The following is a 17,073-nucleotide window of genomic DNA, read 5'->3' on the forward strand; positions in this document are numbered from 1 at the left end:
CATCCTCCCTCCCCTCCCCCACCACACACACATTACATTTTAAACTATTCTCATTAAGCAGAAAATTAGACTTCAGAAGCCTATTGGTGCTCATTAGCATGCACTGATCCTTGGCTGGGTCTGTGTCCTAACATCTTTTAATTAGCACACTGCAAATCTAATCAGTGTAATAAACGCTATTAATCTTCCTTTTCACTTATTTTCTCCCAGCACATCATTTAGGCTTGCTCTGGGCCTCTGTGTCAAACACTGTTCCAACTCTGTTCTGGACGATGTATTACCTTCTACGGCACCCAGAAGCTATGGCAGTGCTGTGTGACGAAATGGACCATTTGCTGCAGTCAACAGGTCAAAAGAAAGGGCCTGGATTTTCCATCCACCTCACCAGAGAACAACTGGACAGCCTGGTCTACCTTGGTAATTTATTTTTATCGGTTATGAAGAAAAGAAGGTACCTCTCTGCAAAGTCAGTTTATCACTCAAAGCTGTTTACCAAGAGGTGGAGGACACAGCTGCCTAATTGACATAATAACACCCATTTACATCAATTATAAATTATGTAGTTTATAGCTGTAGATAGTCTCATTGCATGTAAACATTAAGACCTAGGTAATTAACTATGTAAGGTATGCAAAAGGCTAAACCAAAGCTTTGCAATTATTTTTTTGAAAAAAGGTTTATGCCTATTAAGTCACTAGACTCTGAGCATCTGTTGGTGTGTTAATGCTTTCCAAACGATGCTGGGTTATCTTAACAAGAAAGGTATTCAGGATTGAAAAAGAAAGTATTTCAGACAGACAAGTTGTGTACAAAACACACTTATTCCTCCCTAAAATGGTGTCTATATTTTCAGGCAGAGATTAAGATGTATTATACAGCTTGCAGTGTATGATTCGCAAAAATGTAGTAAGAGTGATTTCCACTGGAAGTTCATGATTTAAACACACTTGGGGAAGAAAAAAAAAACAAAAAGGAGGGAAGAAAGGGAGGGAGTGAGGGAGGGAAAAGAAAAAGACATAACTACAAATTACTTCATGTGAAATGTCAATATTTTATAAAATAGTCACTGGTTCATGAGATATGCATGGTCACTATTTCAAATACGTTTGAGGTCAGAAGTGACTAATTTACTTTTCTTTTTCTACATAGGCCTGTGTGCCTGTAACAGTGAGCTTTTGATAACAGTGGATTCGCCTTTTCCGGTTTTGATAAGACCACTCTCATTATGTGAATGAATTTTAATTCCCAAAGTTAAATTCCAATCCAACGAGTTATTCTCTGCTTTGTCTGTATTGACATTTCATCCTGTGGTTTCTTTTACTATACACTATTCCAGGGCCCTTTGGACAAATGTAGGAGCAAGTCTTTATATATCTCTGTTGCTTCCCTCGTTTGACAATGTAGGCAAGTATTTTAGCCCATGTTGGTCTCAATTTTTTCCCTTTTTAAATATGCTCCAGGTTCTTTGATGGGAACTTCTGGGGGCAAAGGCCCTACAGGTCTTGATCAGTGTTGACCACCGGCTGACATTAAGAAGAATGGCCCCAAGTGTTCTGGAGATTGTTCCCACTGGTTAGGATAAGACCCATCATAGGCAGTAGCAGGAAGCTTGCCTTGTAGTGACAGTTGGCTCGCTTCTTTAGTCACGCCGTTTCTAGCGCACATTATCAAAGTAATTTTATTTATTTATTTTATTGGAGTATAATTGCCTTACACTGTTGTGTTAGTTTCCGCTGTAGAACAAAGTGCATTATCAAAGTAATTTTATATTTGCTTGGAGAAGGAAAATAATCCCAGCATTATTAAAATACAAATATTATTTTATTTTTCTTTTTAGAATGACTGGGGACCAGATGCACAAACTTTGCATAAAGTTCCGGGTAGTTGCTTTCACGTAGACACACAGTATTTTCTGGGTAGAAGATTTATGTTTCCTATGAATATCAAGGTTGCATTTCCCATTTATTCAAGTCATTTCAATTGCATTTTATGAGTCAGATAATGTATACAGGGACGTAAAGCAAATAACTTTAAGGAATATGTGTTTGTATTCAGAACACAGTTATAAACTCTTAAAATTTAGTTGAAATTCATCAACTCTCTTTTTACTCTTAACTTCTCACTATTGAAAGAAAAGACCATTTTAAAATTGTGCTATTAAAGCAGACAAGTTTACATTTATTCAAGCTAAAGAAATGGCAGGCTCCAGAGCCGCAATCGGGTCCATTTAAGTCCATCACTAGAGTAGAGATTTTCATCCAGGAGCCCTCAGACATTTACAGCTCACTTATCATCAACACATGACCATCACCAATCCCAAGTGCCTGGAGACCCACCTGAGTACAGGAAGCACCTTCAGCAATCTAGAAGGTAGACCCCGTTCATCACAACCTCGGGTACCAGCAGAGGCCAGTGGTGTTCATTACAAGAATTGAATCTTCTAGATAATAGGGTCCACTTTTTGCTTTCTCCAGATAGACGGTTTGAAGCAGCGTCTATCAGACTGCATCTTCAATGCAGATTGAAGCAAAGTTTTATACGAATCAGACTCACAACAGATAACCTCTGCATCTAGTCCTAGCTCTATCGTGAGTATTTTTCTCTATCAAAAGGGTATGAGCTATATGAGGAAAGGCAAGATTTACAGAATTAATTGTTTACAGTGCACTGCATGGGATGAGTGTATGTGCCTCTCATCTCCTTAAAGAAAGTGGTCTATGTATTCTAAGTACAATTTCTTTAAAGAAAGATATCTTGAATTTTTATTATTATAAGAAAAACGGATGAAAGGAATGCTGCATTTTTTTTAAACCAGGAAGGAGAATGTTGATATTGGTAGAGCAAACAAAGGGAAAGGAGATTTTACAGAGATTTTGCATGTCATTGCGCATTGATAATAAAGCGAAGTTGGAAAGGAAAGTTAGAGTGCGGTAGAAACCAGTACGTTATTCCTAAACAAAAATGATTTCTCTTGTTTAGAGTGATCCTTGAAGACAGAGCCCGAGGGGGCATAGGCTTATCGTGATGTGATCATTGTGCACATATTATTGACAGTCGTGGCCCAATCCTATAGGCCTCGCATGTGTCAGATTTACTCTGACATCAGTATACACACAACATCAGCAAAACTTAACACGTATAGCATCAAGTGGGCTTTTAAATATCAAGCCTGTTAACGCAATTCAAAGCAATAATCCGTTGCAAGAGGCTGTGATGGATTTATGCTTTTTTCCAGTGCTCTTGAGCATCTTTCTTTACAACTATTCTACCCCTTTTATATATATATATATATATATATATATATATTTATTTTAAGTTTTTTGCGGTATGCAGGCCTCTCACTGTTGTGGCCCCTCCCGTTGCGGAGCACAGGCTCCGGACGCGCAGGCTCAGTGGCCATGGCTCAGGGCCCAGCCGCTCTGCGGCATGTGGGATCCTCCCAGACTGGGGCACGAACCCGTGTCCCCTGCATCGGCAGGCGGACTCTCAACCACTGCGCCACCAGGGAAGCCCCTACCCCTTTCTTTTAGATAAAGAAAAACACAACTATATTGTTTTATATATGGAACTTGTTATAAAGATTCTGTTTACCAGGTCCTCACTAAAATTGAATATCAGTGTTTAGTAAAGGTCTCTACAATTAAATATAAATTTAGAATAAGATAATATATACAATGGGGTTCAGATAACTGTTACCTGGGGCCTAAATTTCCATAGGAAAAGTTGCTGATAGAATGAAAGTTTGAGAAGCTCTAAAAGAAAAGTAAGAATGTTTTCGTTTTCCCGGAAAGAAGAACCTGGGGTAGAGGTAGGACTTAGAACTACAGGTTTCCAATACAGGAAAAAGAAAAGTAGAAAAGCTGATTCAGATAGAATATAAGAAAAAAAGGTAATGTGAGAAGAGAAAGTTCTCAAAATTGAAGTTTTGATAAATGGATAGCAAATAATCTCATTGAGTACTACTTCTTACTTCAAGATGTACCTGAAAAATGTATTTAAGTAACTTAAAAAGTATGGGTTCAACAAATGTTGTCTATTGTTTTCACCAAAATGATGTTTAACCTCAGTGCCATCCCTATGATGTTTATGTTGTTTTCTTCATTTTCCATTATTTAGGAACCAAGTTGGTATTATCATTAGACATAGTCCATGTTAAATATATTAATGACTTCAATATTTCAAAGCAATTTTATGGACTTATATGATCTTCTTTAAGACACTGGGGGACTGGGGGAACTATTATTTTGTCATTATTTTTACAGATGAGAAAATTCTCAGGGTGCTAAATAACTTGGCTAATAAGGTCATGGAGGTAAAGGCGAGAAGCAGGATTTTAACTTGGGTTTTCTGGCCACACTCACGCTTTTCCCCCCAAACCTATCTGATACCAGAATTTTTGGAGTCTTTTTTCATTGTCCACACAGAGAGGGGAGAGGAGTTCTTTGTATCTTGATTCATCAGAGCCAGCTGTGATATGCACATGATTAGATCAGAAAATGTGAGCTAGATGGTATAGTGCTAACTGTATTCTTAATTTCAGGATGAGACATTATGATAATATTCATAATTATTATTTTACTATGTATCAGGCTTTTAGTAGCTTATTTAATGATCATCAAGTACTAGCTCATATATATATATATATATATATATGTAAGCACAAGTGTAGCTTATCTAATCCTCAAGTATTATTATCTTCATTTAATTGTTGGGTAACAAGGTGCAGAAAGATTAGTTAACCAACCCAAATCATACAACTAGTTAGTGGCAGAGCCGGAAATTGATGCCGGCTCTACCTAACTTCAGCGCTAACCTATAAATGTTGTCAACTCAGGGGAAAATGCCCTAGAAATGTACCAGAGACCCTGCCCACTATATTTTACAAGGATATGCATCACGATTTCTCAAATGCAGTTGGGTTTGGGGGTGAGGTTGGGGCTAGAGGTTCACATCAGAATTTTGAGGGTTTTTTTAAATAAACTTTTTATTTAGAATAGTTTTACAGAAAAATTACAAAGAGAGTTCCAGTATATCCCCCCTCACACACACACACAGTTTGCCTTACTATTAATGTCTTAGTGTGATGTATTTGTCATAACTGTGGGTGTTATTTTGAAAAAGCTCATTCACTATTATAAAATAATTGTGTATTTGAAAAATTAAAAGTGTCTATAATTTAGACAGCAGTCGTAAAGTTTAACAAAATCCTCTCTTCCAGTGAGGATATACAGGAGGTAAAAATTCTACTTCATGTTAGAAATTTCTAACTGGAGGAGGAGAGAGAGGTATCTCCCACAAAGCGTACACCAGAAATCAGGTAGTGAGAGTTTTATATGTAACATAAGGAGACATTGGTTAAAAAGTGAAAAATACTAATTTGGCTGTTTGTCAAATTTTCAGCTCAGCACAAAACAAAGAGGGCTAGATAATGCAATGAATGGCAGCAACAGGAGTTGAAAGGATTGAAAGGGAAATTTAATAAGAATCCAAATTATGGTACTTAGGTCTAAAAATCAACTGCGTAAGAACAGAATGAGGGAATGTGTGGCCCAGCAGAAGAGGGTGGTTCTCAACCTCCGTTGCTCATTGGAATCATCTCAGGAGCTTTAAAAAGTACTCAAACCTGGTCCCACCCCCAGAGGTCATGATTTCACTGGTCTGGGGTGCAGGCTGATGGCGTTACAAGCTTCCAAGGCGACTCTAATGTGCACCCAAGGTTCAACACCGCTAGTTTAAAGGTTTTAGTTAATGCAGTGGTTCTGATGCTATTGGCCGGTTATGGAACATTTATTTTTTCTAAACCACCTCGGTGATTGTGATGAGCTGTCAGAGCTGATCACCTATAGGATATCAGAAAGCTTAACACAAGTCCATGGAGAGATATTACTTCAAACATCTGTTGCTTGTCTGCTTCCAACAAAATATTAATAGAAGTGTGGTATCTAGGGCGGAGAAAGTAGTTCCTCTCTACTTTTCCAACTGAAATAGCACACCCATCTCTGCCACATTTTAAGAGGCATATATTGACTAATTGAATTAAAGACTAAAGGCCATATCATCTCTGATGGACAATTAAAAATGACATGATAGTTGTCTTTAAATATTTTTAAAGGGCCGTTATGTGGAAGAGAGATTCAATTTTTTTTTTTTGCCTTTGTGTTTTCTAAAGGGTAGAAATTTAAGGGAGGAAAATTCAGCTCAGTACGAAAAATAACTTGCTACCAAAATGGACTTTCTGAATGCCATCATTGGAGTTATCCAATCAAAAATTGAACAGTATCTTCACTAGGATCCTGGCTAGCATTCCTGTGTATATGTACCTTCCGGCTTAACACCTAGATTGTAGTGTCTGTGAAGGCCAAATCCATATTCTCTGTTCTGTTTTTCCACCAGCAGCAGCGGCCCAGTGCCCTGAGCAGAGAAATTCCTTAATAGTACATTTATTGACTCTATGAATGTTGAATTTACATTTGTGTATTTTAGCAGTAAACCAAAAGCCGTGCCTGCAGCGCAGAGTGAAAGTAGGCATTCGTACCAATTCAGATTTGTTTTTAACTTTACTTAAAATACACAATTGTTGAGCCAAAAAGTAGTTATTTGGCTTCAAATTGTCTGATGACAACAGTGCCTTATTTACCTTCTCACCTGTCCTGAAGGTGGTTTTGTAAAAACTCGCATACACATCTGGAGGCTCACTCTGTTTCCTCACCCTCACCCTTCGCACACTACCTCCAGAGCCCCCTTTCCCTTCCCTGTCCACCTTCCTTTTTCAGGACCATCGGCGTGTTCAGCCCCAGCCGACCGCAGCAGGGTCTGGCTGCTCATTTCACTGCAGCCGCTGCCACTATCCACTGATCACCATGGCTAATCAGATGGTGTGACAGTCTGCACCAATCGTTAAGATGTGACCCAAATTAACAGTCTGGCCATGTCACACTATATTCATTCCACATATCCAGACATGGCCTAAGTGTGAGGCAGAAATTTGGATGTGCTTATTTGTGGTTGCATTGTAACATGCATTATTGATTGTCGTAAACGGCTTCAGCTCTTTAAATCTGCAAATGAGAATCATCTGTCAATTAGTACAGCCAGAACTGAGCTATGAGGGCAGAAGAGAAAGTCTGTATATTCCTTTTTCTACCAGCATTTCCTTTCCTTTGCCATATTCCTTCCCCGTCACATTATAAAGCATCTTAGCTCAACATACTCCCCAGCTTTTTGCTTAGAAGGGATACTTAATCGGAATATTTTTATATCCTGCAAAGAGAAACAAATCTCCCTAGCCAAGTGAAGAAGGCAGGGCAGGCTTTGAAGTGTAAGTTCATTGTGGGAATTCTGTAATCCAGTTCCCTGGTGATACTAGTCAGTAAAGTTCAGTTCTTAATAAAACACAGGCAGCCTTATCTTAATCACAATTGCAATTGTTGGCACCTTGCAGTGCCTGGTGTAAATTACCCCCCAAATATTTGCATTCTTGATAGCCATTTTTCTACAATGCGTTTAGTAAGTAGAGGGTCCTATTACCTGCTAAATGTAAGTATAAATTAACAACCCATTATGCACAAGTTTTATAAAACATTTACAGATAGAGATCATGTTTAATTAAAATTAACTTGCATATGAAAGCCAAGTGCACTAATGATCACAATGACCTTTTATTACCTGCAGTCCCTTGTTTTGGCTGGAATGATTGACAGCTTGCTGTTTGGCTACCATGTTGAATTTCAGCTGACAAGACTTTTCATTTTAACTCAATTTGCCCGCCTATCACAAGCTGGTGGCAGGCCAGACCCAAGTCACCCAGCTTTGCCTCAGCAGCTTGCTCTAGTTCTCATTAGTACGCATTTATTCAGTGGAAATTGGAAGACAAATGCTTGAAGGCATGTGAACTAAGTATAGCAAATTAGGTTTAAAGACTGAATATTTATAAGTGTATGGAAAGTTTTTTTTTTTTTAATTCTAGAGCGAATTGAGAACTGAGTGCTAGCTTTGGTATAAAAGAAATGAAGATAGAAGGGGGGAAAGAAGATTCTAAGAATAACAATACTATCAGGTTTTTCTTTCCATTTTGGAAATATGTAAAATCTCTCTGACAACACCTTATCAAACCAACCTGGCCTCTCTTTCGTGGAGTGCTTGCACAATGAAGTTTAGCACCTCGAGTGTGAGAAGGGGGGAAAAATGCGGGTCATGTTCATCTGTTGCTTGGTTATCCCTTGGTATGTTTTCAATTGCCTTGTTTGTTCGGCAGTAGCACAGAAACAGATGTTGCTCCGCCATGCAGGGTAATTTACTGTGCAGCATGGAAGGCCTCCCAGGGCCCAGCTGGTCTGTCAGTGGCACTGGCTGGTGTCTGCTCAACTATGACAACTACAAGTAGAGGCCGCAATTTTTTTATTATTGTGCAATTGTCATTCTTCTCAACGTATATATAGCCCTGCCTGCATCCTTTCCGGGGCTGGCGGCAAGGCTGTGGCTTTTGTGTCTGTACATTGTAACACAGAGCCACGGAAGCTCCCCTCTCCTCTGTGGATAATAATGCCCCTCATTACTTTTGTCCTCCGATGATTCTCAGCATGATCGCTGCGATCCAGAGCCAACCTCGGCTCGCGCACATAACCGGTACTGGGAGGTGAAACAGATTTGTCATTTATGACCTCACCGCTAAGCCACACTTTGTGCTCCATTATTGTGATTAACTTCTGCATAAGATAGGCTTGCCCAGTTGTCATTTGTGATACTGCAGTGGGCGCAAGCTACCACCCTTTCCGCGAGCACGTCAGCCAATGGGATGTGGCCGTGTCATTCGGATGCCTGCCCTGTCACCGTGGCCACCCCACAATTATTTTGCTTTTGTATTTTTTCTGCCCACACCCGTCCTGGACCCGGTGGGTGCACAGCACTGCTGCATATGTCAGCTACCATTTCACACCACAAGCTAAAATGATGTTATGCTGCTGTTGATCCAACATGAGCCACAGCAGTACATGGGAAGCCGACCCTTGCTTTTCACCATAGAAATGTTGGTCGCTGGTGTCCTGCCAGCTGAAATCCGTCGTGTCAGGTGCCTTGTGGCTATCTGCAGTGGAGTCCATGTTCCAAAACCAAAGTTCTCTTCTGGCCCTGTCACCAACAAACCGATTTGACTCTGCCTGATTATAATAACGAAGGCAGTCCAAAAGAATATGCACAGCCTCACTGTACGTCAGATCGAATCACCACACTGGCCACACAGAGCTGACCGCAGCCTCATTTCTTTAGACAAATGCATGCTTAGGGAAAAACCTCCTGGGAGAAGGTCCCCAAAGCTACTTGATAGCCCTATGCAAGCTGTGCATAGATTTCAATTTGGGGGAAATAGCATTTATTTTAATTTTTGGCTGATGCAAGCCCTCACCGACCTGCCCGCCTCTATAATCTAATAATTGGTTATTCTACATTTCAGACCTTTGCTGAACACTAAGAAACTGGCCTCGTGTGTGTGTGTGTGTGTGTGTGTGTGTGTGTGTGTGAGAGAGAGAGAGAGAGAGAGAGAGATTCTAAATTGCAAGCCATAAATACAACCGTTTGTTACCATGTGAAGGGGGAAAGAACGCTCAATTTGGAGCTCTTTTTCACATTGCTGATTAGAGAGAATCAAGCTTTTTATTCTAAGACCCATTCACGCTGGTGAAAACATAGTCAGTTTTGATTATGAAGGCAAAGATGCAGACCTAGACAGGAGCTACATGCTGATATGCATGCTATCAGAATGATTTATGCAAATTATGCATATTATTCCCAAAGGAATTCCTCCTCAAACTGCCAGGATAAATTGCCGGAAATTAGCCATAAAAATCTGTCGTGCTAGGAGCAAAAGGTGAAGGCCACTGGGAAAGCAAGGACATTCAGCTTCTGGAATCTTCCAGGGTATGATGGTGGCTGTTATTTTCCCTGGATGCTGGGGGAAATACAGTTTTCTTCTGATTCCTATTAAAGTATTTTCCTTTTGAAATTTTTCCAGCAAATGCTGACTCACATTTTATTTACAACTAGCATAAAAGAAATTAAGTGTTAAGCTATCTCAGAAAGCACTACTACAATTACTTTACTATTAACTGCCTAAGTGGTTGGTAAACGCCGAAGCCTGGCTTTGAAGGCATCACTGTTCCGAAGGTTGGTGAAATAACCCACCAATGGTGTACTTTAACTGGGATACGGTTTTAATTTCCAGTGTGTATGTCCCAACACAGACTTCCTCTCTTGCAGATCATTCTTTCCTATGAAGTTCCTAGTTAATGACTTTCTGCCCCAGTACAGCGCTGATGTCTCCTGCCTGTGAAATGCCCCAAGCTTTGGGGGCTGGGCCACAGTGGTCTCATCCCTCTCCTCCTCACTCTCCCATTCAGAGCCCCCATTGGCTCCTTCCTGGTGCTCAATGGATTTGACTGGGAAAGGATCTCCCTGTCAATCACAGCTATTGTTTATGTGCTTTAATGGCAAATTGAGAGCACTTTTCAGGAGCGGTCACATTTTAATAAAATGTTGCTTGCTTGTTTCTTTCAGAAAGCACCATTCTTGAGGTCTTGCGGCTATGCTCCTTTTCTGGCATCTTTCGCGTCGTTCAAGAGGACTTGACACTACACTTAGAGAGCCAGGACTGCTGTCTGCGAAAGGGAGACTTTGTAGGCATCTTTCCTCCCGTCTTACATTATGACCCTGAAATCTTCGAAGCTCCAGAGGTAAATAAACATTAAGCCGGTATCGCTCCCTCTTAGATACTGCACGCACAGTCCTTTCCCTCGTGATCTTTCTCTTGCCATCTTGTTCCAGAAAGAATTTGAGAGAGCTTAATGACTCCTGTTTTTCCTTCCAATGGGAACATTTTCCTATTTACTGAAAGGTTTCCTTAAGGATCTCTCTTTCAGAGGTTTCACGATCTATAAAGAGAAATAGGGCGATGAGACTAAACTCTAGTTCCCTCAAATGAAATGAACGTTGATACCTTGATGGACACTATTCACGTTAGGCCTAAATTAAGTTTTGCTTGGCAGAGAATTATTAAAAACCATGGAGGGCTAGCTATTGACAGGTGGCTTAGAGAATAACTAATGACTCTTCTGCTAAGTGTTTCCAGAGTGGGGTTGACTGTCCCAGAGTCAGATACCGTCCTTGCCAGAGTTAAGCTCATCTACTTTTTCACCTCTTACTAAAGGTATGTGCCCCTCTTGATCAGTTAGGACGGCATTATGAACTTGAGATTATAAAGCTGCTACTCACAGGTAAAGCTCTGAGGGTAATTGTGTCATCTCCTTGTATTTTTTTCTGAAGCTGGAGTTAATGAATATCAAAGACTGGAAATTAATCCACCTTGGCTCATCCCTTAATACCACTTCAGAGGTTCACCACCTGCATGCAAATCGAGCACAGTCATCTTCTGCCTGTGCTTCTCCGGAAGTCACGTTGTGGCTGCAGTGGTTTTTGTATAAAAAACACCGTTTTTCCAAGGGAAACTTCTGTGCTCTTTTTGAGCAGTTTAGAGCTGAACCACTTTTAAACCCAGTTTCTAAGATGTTTTTCAGCCAGGCTGGATTAAAATCTTGTTGAATTTTGGAAATGAATAAGAAAAGGACAGACTTCAAATACAATGAGATAATGAGCATTTATTTCATCAGCAAAGACAATTTTTTAAGTGAGGGGAGAAGGTACATATGGTTTCTATGTATTTCAGAAGAGGCGTTATGTGAATAATGATAGCAAATCAGAAGTAGGGTATTGGTGAGTGAATGAACATTTTTGCAGACAGCAGGCTTCATCTCCACGTTTGTAAATATCAAAAAAAAAAAGAAAGAAATTCCACACGTAACTAGGTGGTCAATAAGTAAAGCAAGTAAATAGCTAATATTTGGAGAATATTTTAAAATTTAAAAAATTTCATTTCTATCTACAATTTTCAATTTAATTTCTGCTTAGTATTTTTATTATGTGGTTATCCTGCTAGTTATCAGGTTTATTATTCATGTCACAATAGTAAAATCAACATTAAAGTTATCAAAAAATAATAAATGTTTACCAAATCACCACTATTGTTAAGGTCTTAGGGATCCTCCTATTCTCTATCCCCAACCCTGCCGCCATGATGGAAAAGACCATGAGTTAGACTTTTAGGAATTTAAATGTCAAAGCTAAACATTTGAAAGTGTGTCGATTTATACTTTTCCTGTGGCATGCTAAATAGCAATGCCCAAACTTTACATAATAAATAGTAGTCGGACGGGTTTGCCTCATACTAAATCAGTGGGAAGAACAAAATTGCAGTATTGTGAACTCTGATTTTGCATCATTAGGGCAGCTCTAGCTTGAGTTGATGAGCATTCTCTATTATTTACTAGACTTAACATTAGCCAACTATGCCTGACTAATGTTAAAACCAACTAGCTAATTTTTGCTATGGTATTGTTTCCTTGAAACTAGTTGTGGAATGCTGATAGTTATTGGCACAGAAAAAAAAATGGTATAGTTCAGAACTAATTTTATATGATTTGGCAAGGCCTTATGTAATCATTCATTCTATAAACATTTACTGAGCACTTACCACTCTCAGGCTTATGGATTGATTCCTTCTGTTCTTAATAACTTAGGATGGCAATAAGTAGATGCTATAGATGCTCGTGTAACAGATGCCCATCCAAAAACAATCATGCACTAACAGTAAAAAAAAGAGAAGAAAATTCTGGAAAATTCCATCCTTGGCCTTTGTCATGGACAGCACTGTCCCAGGAGCTCATCCGAAGTTCATACTCCTCACTGCCTGACTTTTGTACCCTACAGATCTTGAATGAGAAGACCAGCCCTTAGATATAGAAAATAGCCAATAGCTCTTAGGCTAAAATCATGAGGAAGACCAACTCCAGATATAAGTATAGTTATTCTCAGAGGACGTGGAACCTGAGGTGACTTAGTGGAACATTGGTTCCCTCCAACCCAATGAGGCATGGTTTCAGGATGTTCAAGCCCAAGAGACGCTAGAATATTACATTCTAGAAACAGGTTATATCTTCCTTCACCCAGCTCTCTATTGTTGAATGCTTCTCTTGTCCACCGAGAGACTGCAGGTGACGCCACAATAATCCCCCTTAATCACCTCTTCTTTGTCCCCGATTCCCACCTCATTCCTCAGAGAATCTGCCACTGCTCACTCTGTGGCCTGGGTGTACCTTTGTTATGGGGCACGTCCCATGGTATTTTGCAATTACTTGTTTGCCTATGCGTCTGTATACTGTAAGTTCCAGGAGGGGAGAGACCTTGTCCTTACCTTCTCTGAATTCTCAGTGCCTGGCATGCAGGAGAGTACCCATAGAAGGAAATAAATAGGAGGTGCTGAGATGGATGAATGTTCTGAAAGTGAAAATATACTTCAGTTAAAATGTTAAATCACTACAGATACTGCACATTCAAATGTGTACTGGGCCTAATTAGATCCAATAGATGAGGTGGCTTGTGTGTAAATATAGCAATACTGTCGGGAGTGGTAAGGACTCTGGTAAAAGGACAGCCCAGGAGGCATCTAAGGGAGACCATGTGGCTACTTTGGAGCCAACCCTCAGTCCTTAACAAGCATGTAGACCTGATGTGACCAAGTCATTTTTATTATTTTTTTTAAACTTCAGATTTCTGGGTGAAGCTTAGAATTTTTAAATGTTTGGAGAAATTAAGTTTAAAACACAATGTAGGCTAAACAAAAAATGTTTGGGAACCTAATTGGGCCTATAAGCTACCAACACGTAAACTGTGTTAAGAATTATTCTTTTTCTGAATATGAGTTCCTTAGCTTATTGTAACGTTAGCCAGTCAGGTGGCACGTGCTGATGTGGAAAACAAAATTGGCACGTGAAATTAAAACAATGAGAGAGAGCAAAAGGGAACACCTGTTCCCAATTCTCATTTCTTCTTTCTGTGTCAGTCTAAATGCTACCCAAGAAAATCTAGATGATCTCTTAATTAACTAGGAATTGATACTTTTTAAAAATTTTATGAAGGCTTCTTCAAATTTGTCAATTGTCAGCCAGAATTCTAGCCACTGGCTCTCAAGTAATCAGTAAATGGTGATGATTACTTTTCTGCCAAAATGCAGCATCCAAAAATAGAGCTATGGAGAAGACCAGATCTATTGGTTGGTTTTTCTATGGAGGTGCTGAGGTATAAAGGGCTGGGCCATAGGGAAGAAACAGCCAACATTTAAGATGGTAACGCATTACCTTAACCATATAGCCTCCTAAAGTAAGGACACAGGGAAACAACAAAGTAATTACAAAGCTTGTGACGTCCCCCCAACCCCCCGCCAAAGCTCTGATGATGAAAAGCCTCATTTGACCTCATGCAAGTCTGCCCAACCTACTTCTCAGAGGTGTAAGGACTATAAAGTGATGAATTTGAAAGCCCTTGAAAAAATTCTAAATCACTATAAAAATTGTTGTATCAACATTCTTTTGATTATTTCCACTATTATTAGAATATACTAGTCATGACAAATGTGGAAATACTCTCAATAATTTTTTGTCTGTCTGTCTCTCAAACTGGAATAGAGATTGTGCCATTTAGTACATTTCAAGGATACAAACATAAACTGAGCAACCACTGAGCAACCAAACTTCAATGCTGCACATACAGGAAGTGCTAAAAAAAAAAAAAGCTGTTGAACTGAACTAAACATAAAATTTGGAGGACACAGATTAGGGTGGTACGCAGCGTTCCTCAGTCACTCATACCCCAAATTCTTCTCTATCCAGGAAATTGTATCGTCTACCCAATCTTTATTTCTAGTGCTAAATATTATACCATTTTCTATTTGTAAACATTTTATATTTGAATATTCATCTACTCTTCATTCTCTCCATCTTTATTTATTCACTCAATATCTCTGTTTTCTTCAAAAGTTTGAAGATTGCTTTTAAAATATACTTTATTGTCATGTATTTATTCATTAATTCAACAGACATATATGGAACCTCACTGTGCATAGCGCTCTGGTGGGGCTTTGAAAATATGGAGATAAATAAGATGGTGTGACACCTCCCATCTCCGGGGATTTCTTGGCTGTGCCATCTCCTGAGGGCTAGCTTCAGCCCGGTGACAGCATAGCTGAAGCCTTGCAGGCATCATATTCACATATGACCAGGTCTAGAGGAGGAAGAGTGATGGACCATTTTGTTGTGTTTTTCTTTCTTCACAAGAAGGGAACTTCTCCCAGATGGCCCCATACACTCCTCCCCTGTAGCACTGAGAGACGGGTTCATACACCCTCTCCTAAATCAGTGAGAGACCAAAGCAATGTCATTACCACAACTGGTGCCTCGAGAGATCTCATGCAGAAGAAAGATGTTGAGGAACAAGCACAACAGTCAGTAGAGGAGTGATGAGGAATTTCAGTGTCTCATGCTTTTCTCTTATGATTTCTCTATTCTTATCCGTTGAATAATATTGCATTTAATTGACCCTTTTGAATCATGAAGCACCCAGCTATTATGGTCACTGCAACATGACAAATCCTGTATTCAAGTTGTTCCAGACCAAAGATCAAAGCATCTTGAGCTTTCTAACTTTTTGTTCTATGTCACTGTGACCCCAGAATTTATGGGGTGAGACTATTACACCCCTTCTTTTTTTCTAAAACTAAACTATATTCTCAGCAGCTGCCACAAGCCCTTCCTAAAAGTGGCTTCTGCTTGGGTTCTCCGTGTTCTGGCAATGGAAAACAAACTGAGAAGAAATTTTGACTCAAAAAGCTAGTTATGCCCATTTGAGCTTAATGGTAGCCACAGAGCAAAAGAAGTTGGCCTTTTCCCTTCTTGTTTCATAATATAAACAACTAAATAGGAATTTCTATGATATTTATTGTGAGGAAATCGAATGGAAGGTGATGGAAAACTAGAGGAGTGACATTACTGGTTGACTAGATGTTTGGGGGAATTGAACATACACTAACTGAACATGGCAGGGCTGGGGGAGCACTTCAGCATTCTTTGTTGGTCCCTGTGACTTCTCAGCTGCATATTCACGTACACAAAGAAATATAGAAAAGCCATGACAGTTTCTGGTTTATTTATGATATCAGCACACTATGAAGTCATAACCCAAGCTAAGTTTTCCTTTTGCATGTTCTGGCTTAAACCATAGGACTGACCACAGTGAGAGCTTTTCAAAATAGAAAACCATTTCATGGCAAAGTTGACATCAACTGGTTTGGCCTAGGGAAGGAGCTCTTGGGAAGAGCGCTGGTCTCCTCAGATTGGTCAGTGAGAAGGAGGAAGCACCTGAACCCAGGCAAGCAGGCTTGGGCCCCAGGAATGGAAAAAGATTTACTGGGAGAGAGTACCGTATAGCCATCCTATCTCCAGTAACAAAGTGGATGTCCACAGAGAATGTCCTTATCCGTACTACAAGGATGGACAGACACTTTTAGGTTAGCAGTGGTTAGAGCCTATTCAGATACATCCCAGAACTATCTGTGGGAAAATATACTTGCACTCTGATGCAGATTAATTTTGCCATTATGATTTCATCGACTTGCAAGTTTAGGGGGCGGGGGTGGAATAGAAACCACACAAAATGTGTTTTCTAAGCTTGAATATTTATCAAAATCAATATCCTAGGTAAATGGGGATAAAACCAATACTTTTAAAGGAAACGATTTTGCTGACATGAATACTGGCATTGAGTGAGAAAATGAGATCATCTGTGATGGATTCAGGATCTATTCGTGAACTGTAGGGTTTTCGCTATAACCTAAATGCTTTCAGTCTGACCTGCTTCTTTGCCTTTGGCTTCATAGTTCATAGCAAAGTTGTGTGCTGAGCAGGTCTAATGCTAATGAGCACCACGTACAAGAAAGACTTGGTCATTGTCATGCATGCCATGTGCGTTAATCTAATCAATGGTTTCATTCACCATGGGCTAAAATAAGGTCACTCAGTGTCCTCTCAGAAACTCACATGAGAGTAAATTAAGATGGAGGACCAGACACCCTCCATAAACCAGTCCCGTAGTTTTCTGGAACAAGTAATATAACTTACTTGTGAAAACATATCAGAA

General features: G+C 39.7%; 1 protein-coding gene across 1 annotated transcript in view; it reads left to right on the forward strand.

Moving 5' to 3' along the window:
* The window catches only part of CYP7B1 (cytochrome P450 family 7 subfamily B member 1), a 181,925-nt gene that overhangs the window by 158,486 nt on the left and 6,366 nt on the right, over positions 1-17,073 (forward strand). Inside the window, exons 4-5 of the mRNA XM_082601474.1 lie at positions 211-417; positions 10,549-10,724. Of these exons, the coding sequence (XP_082457600.1) occupies positions 211-417; positions 10,549-10,724 (383 nt within the window). The remainder of the gene's footprint in view (positions 1-210; positions 418-10,548; positions 10,725-17,073) is intronic.

The sequence above is a fragment of the Mesoplodon mirus genome (genome assembly GCF_964341445.2).
Source record: "Mesoplodon mirus genome assembly, chromosome: 16".
NCBI classification, from domain to species: Eukaryota; Metazoa; Chordata; class Mammalia; order Artiodactyla; family Ziphiidae; genus Mesoplodon; species Mesoplodon mirus.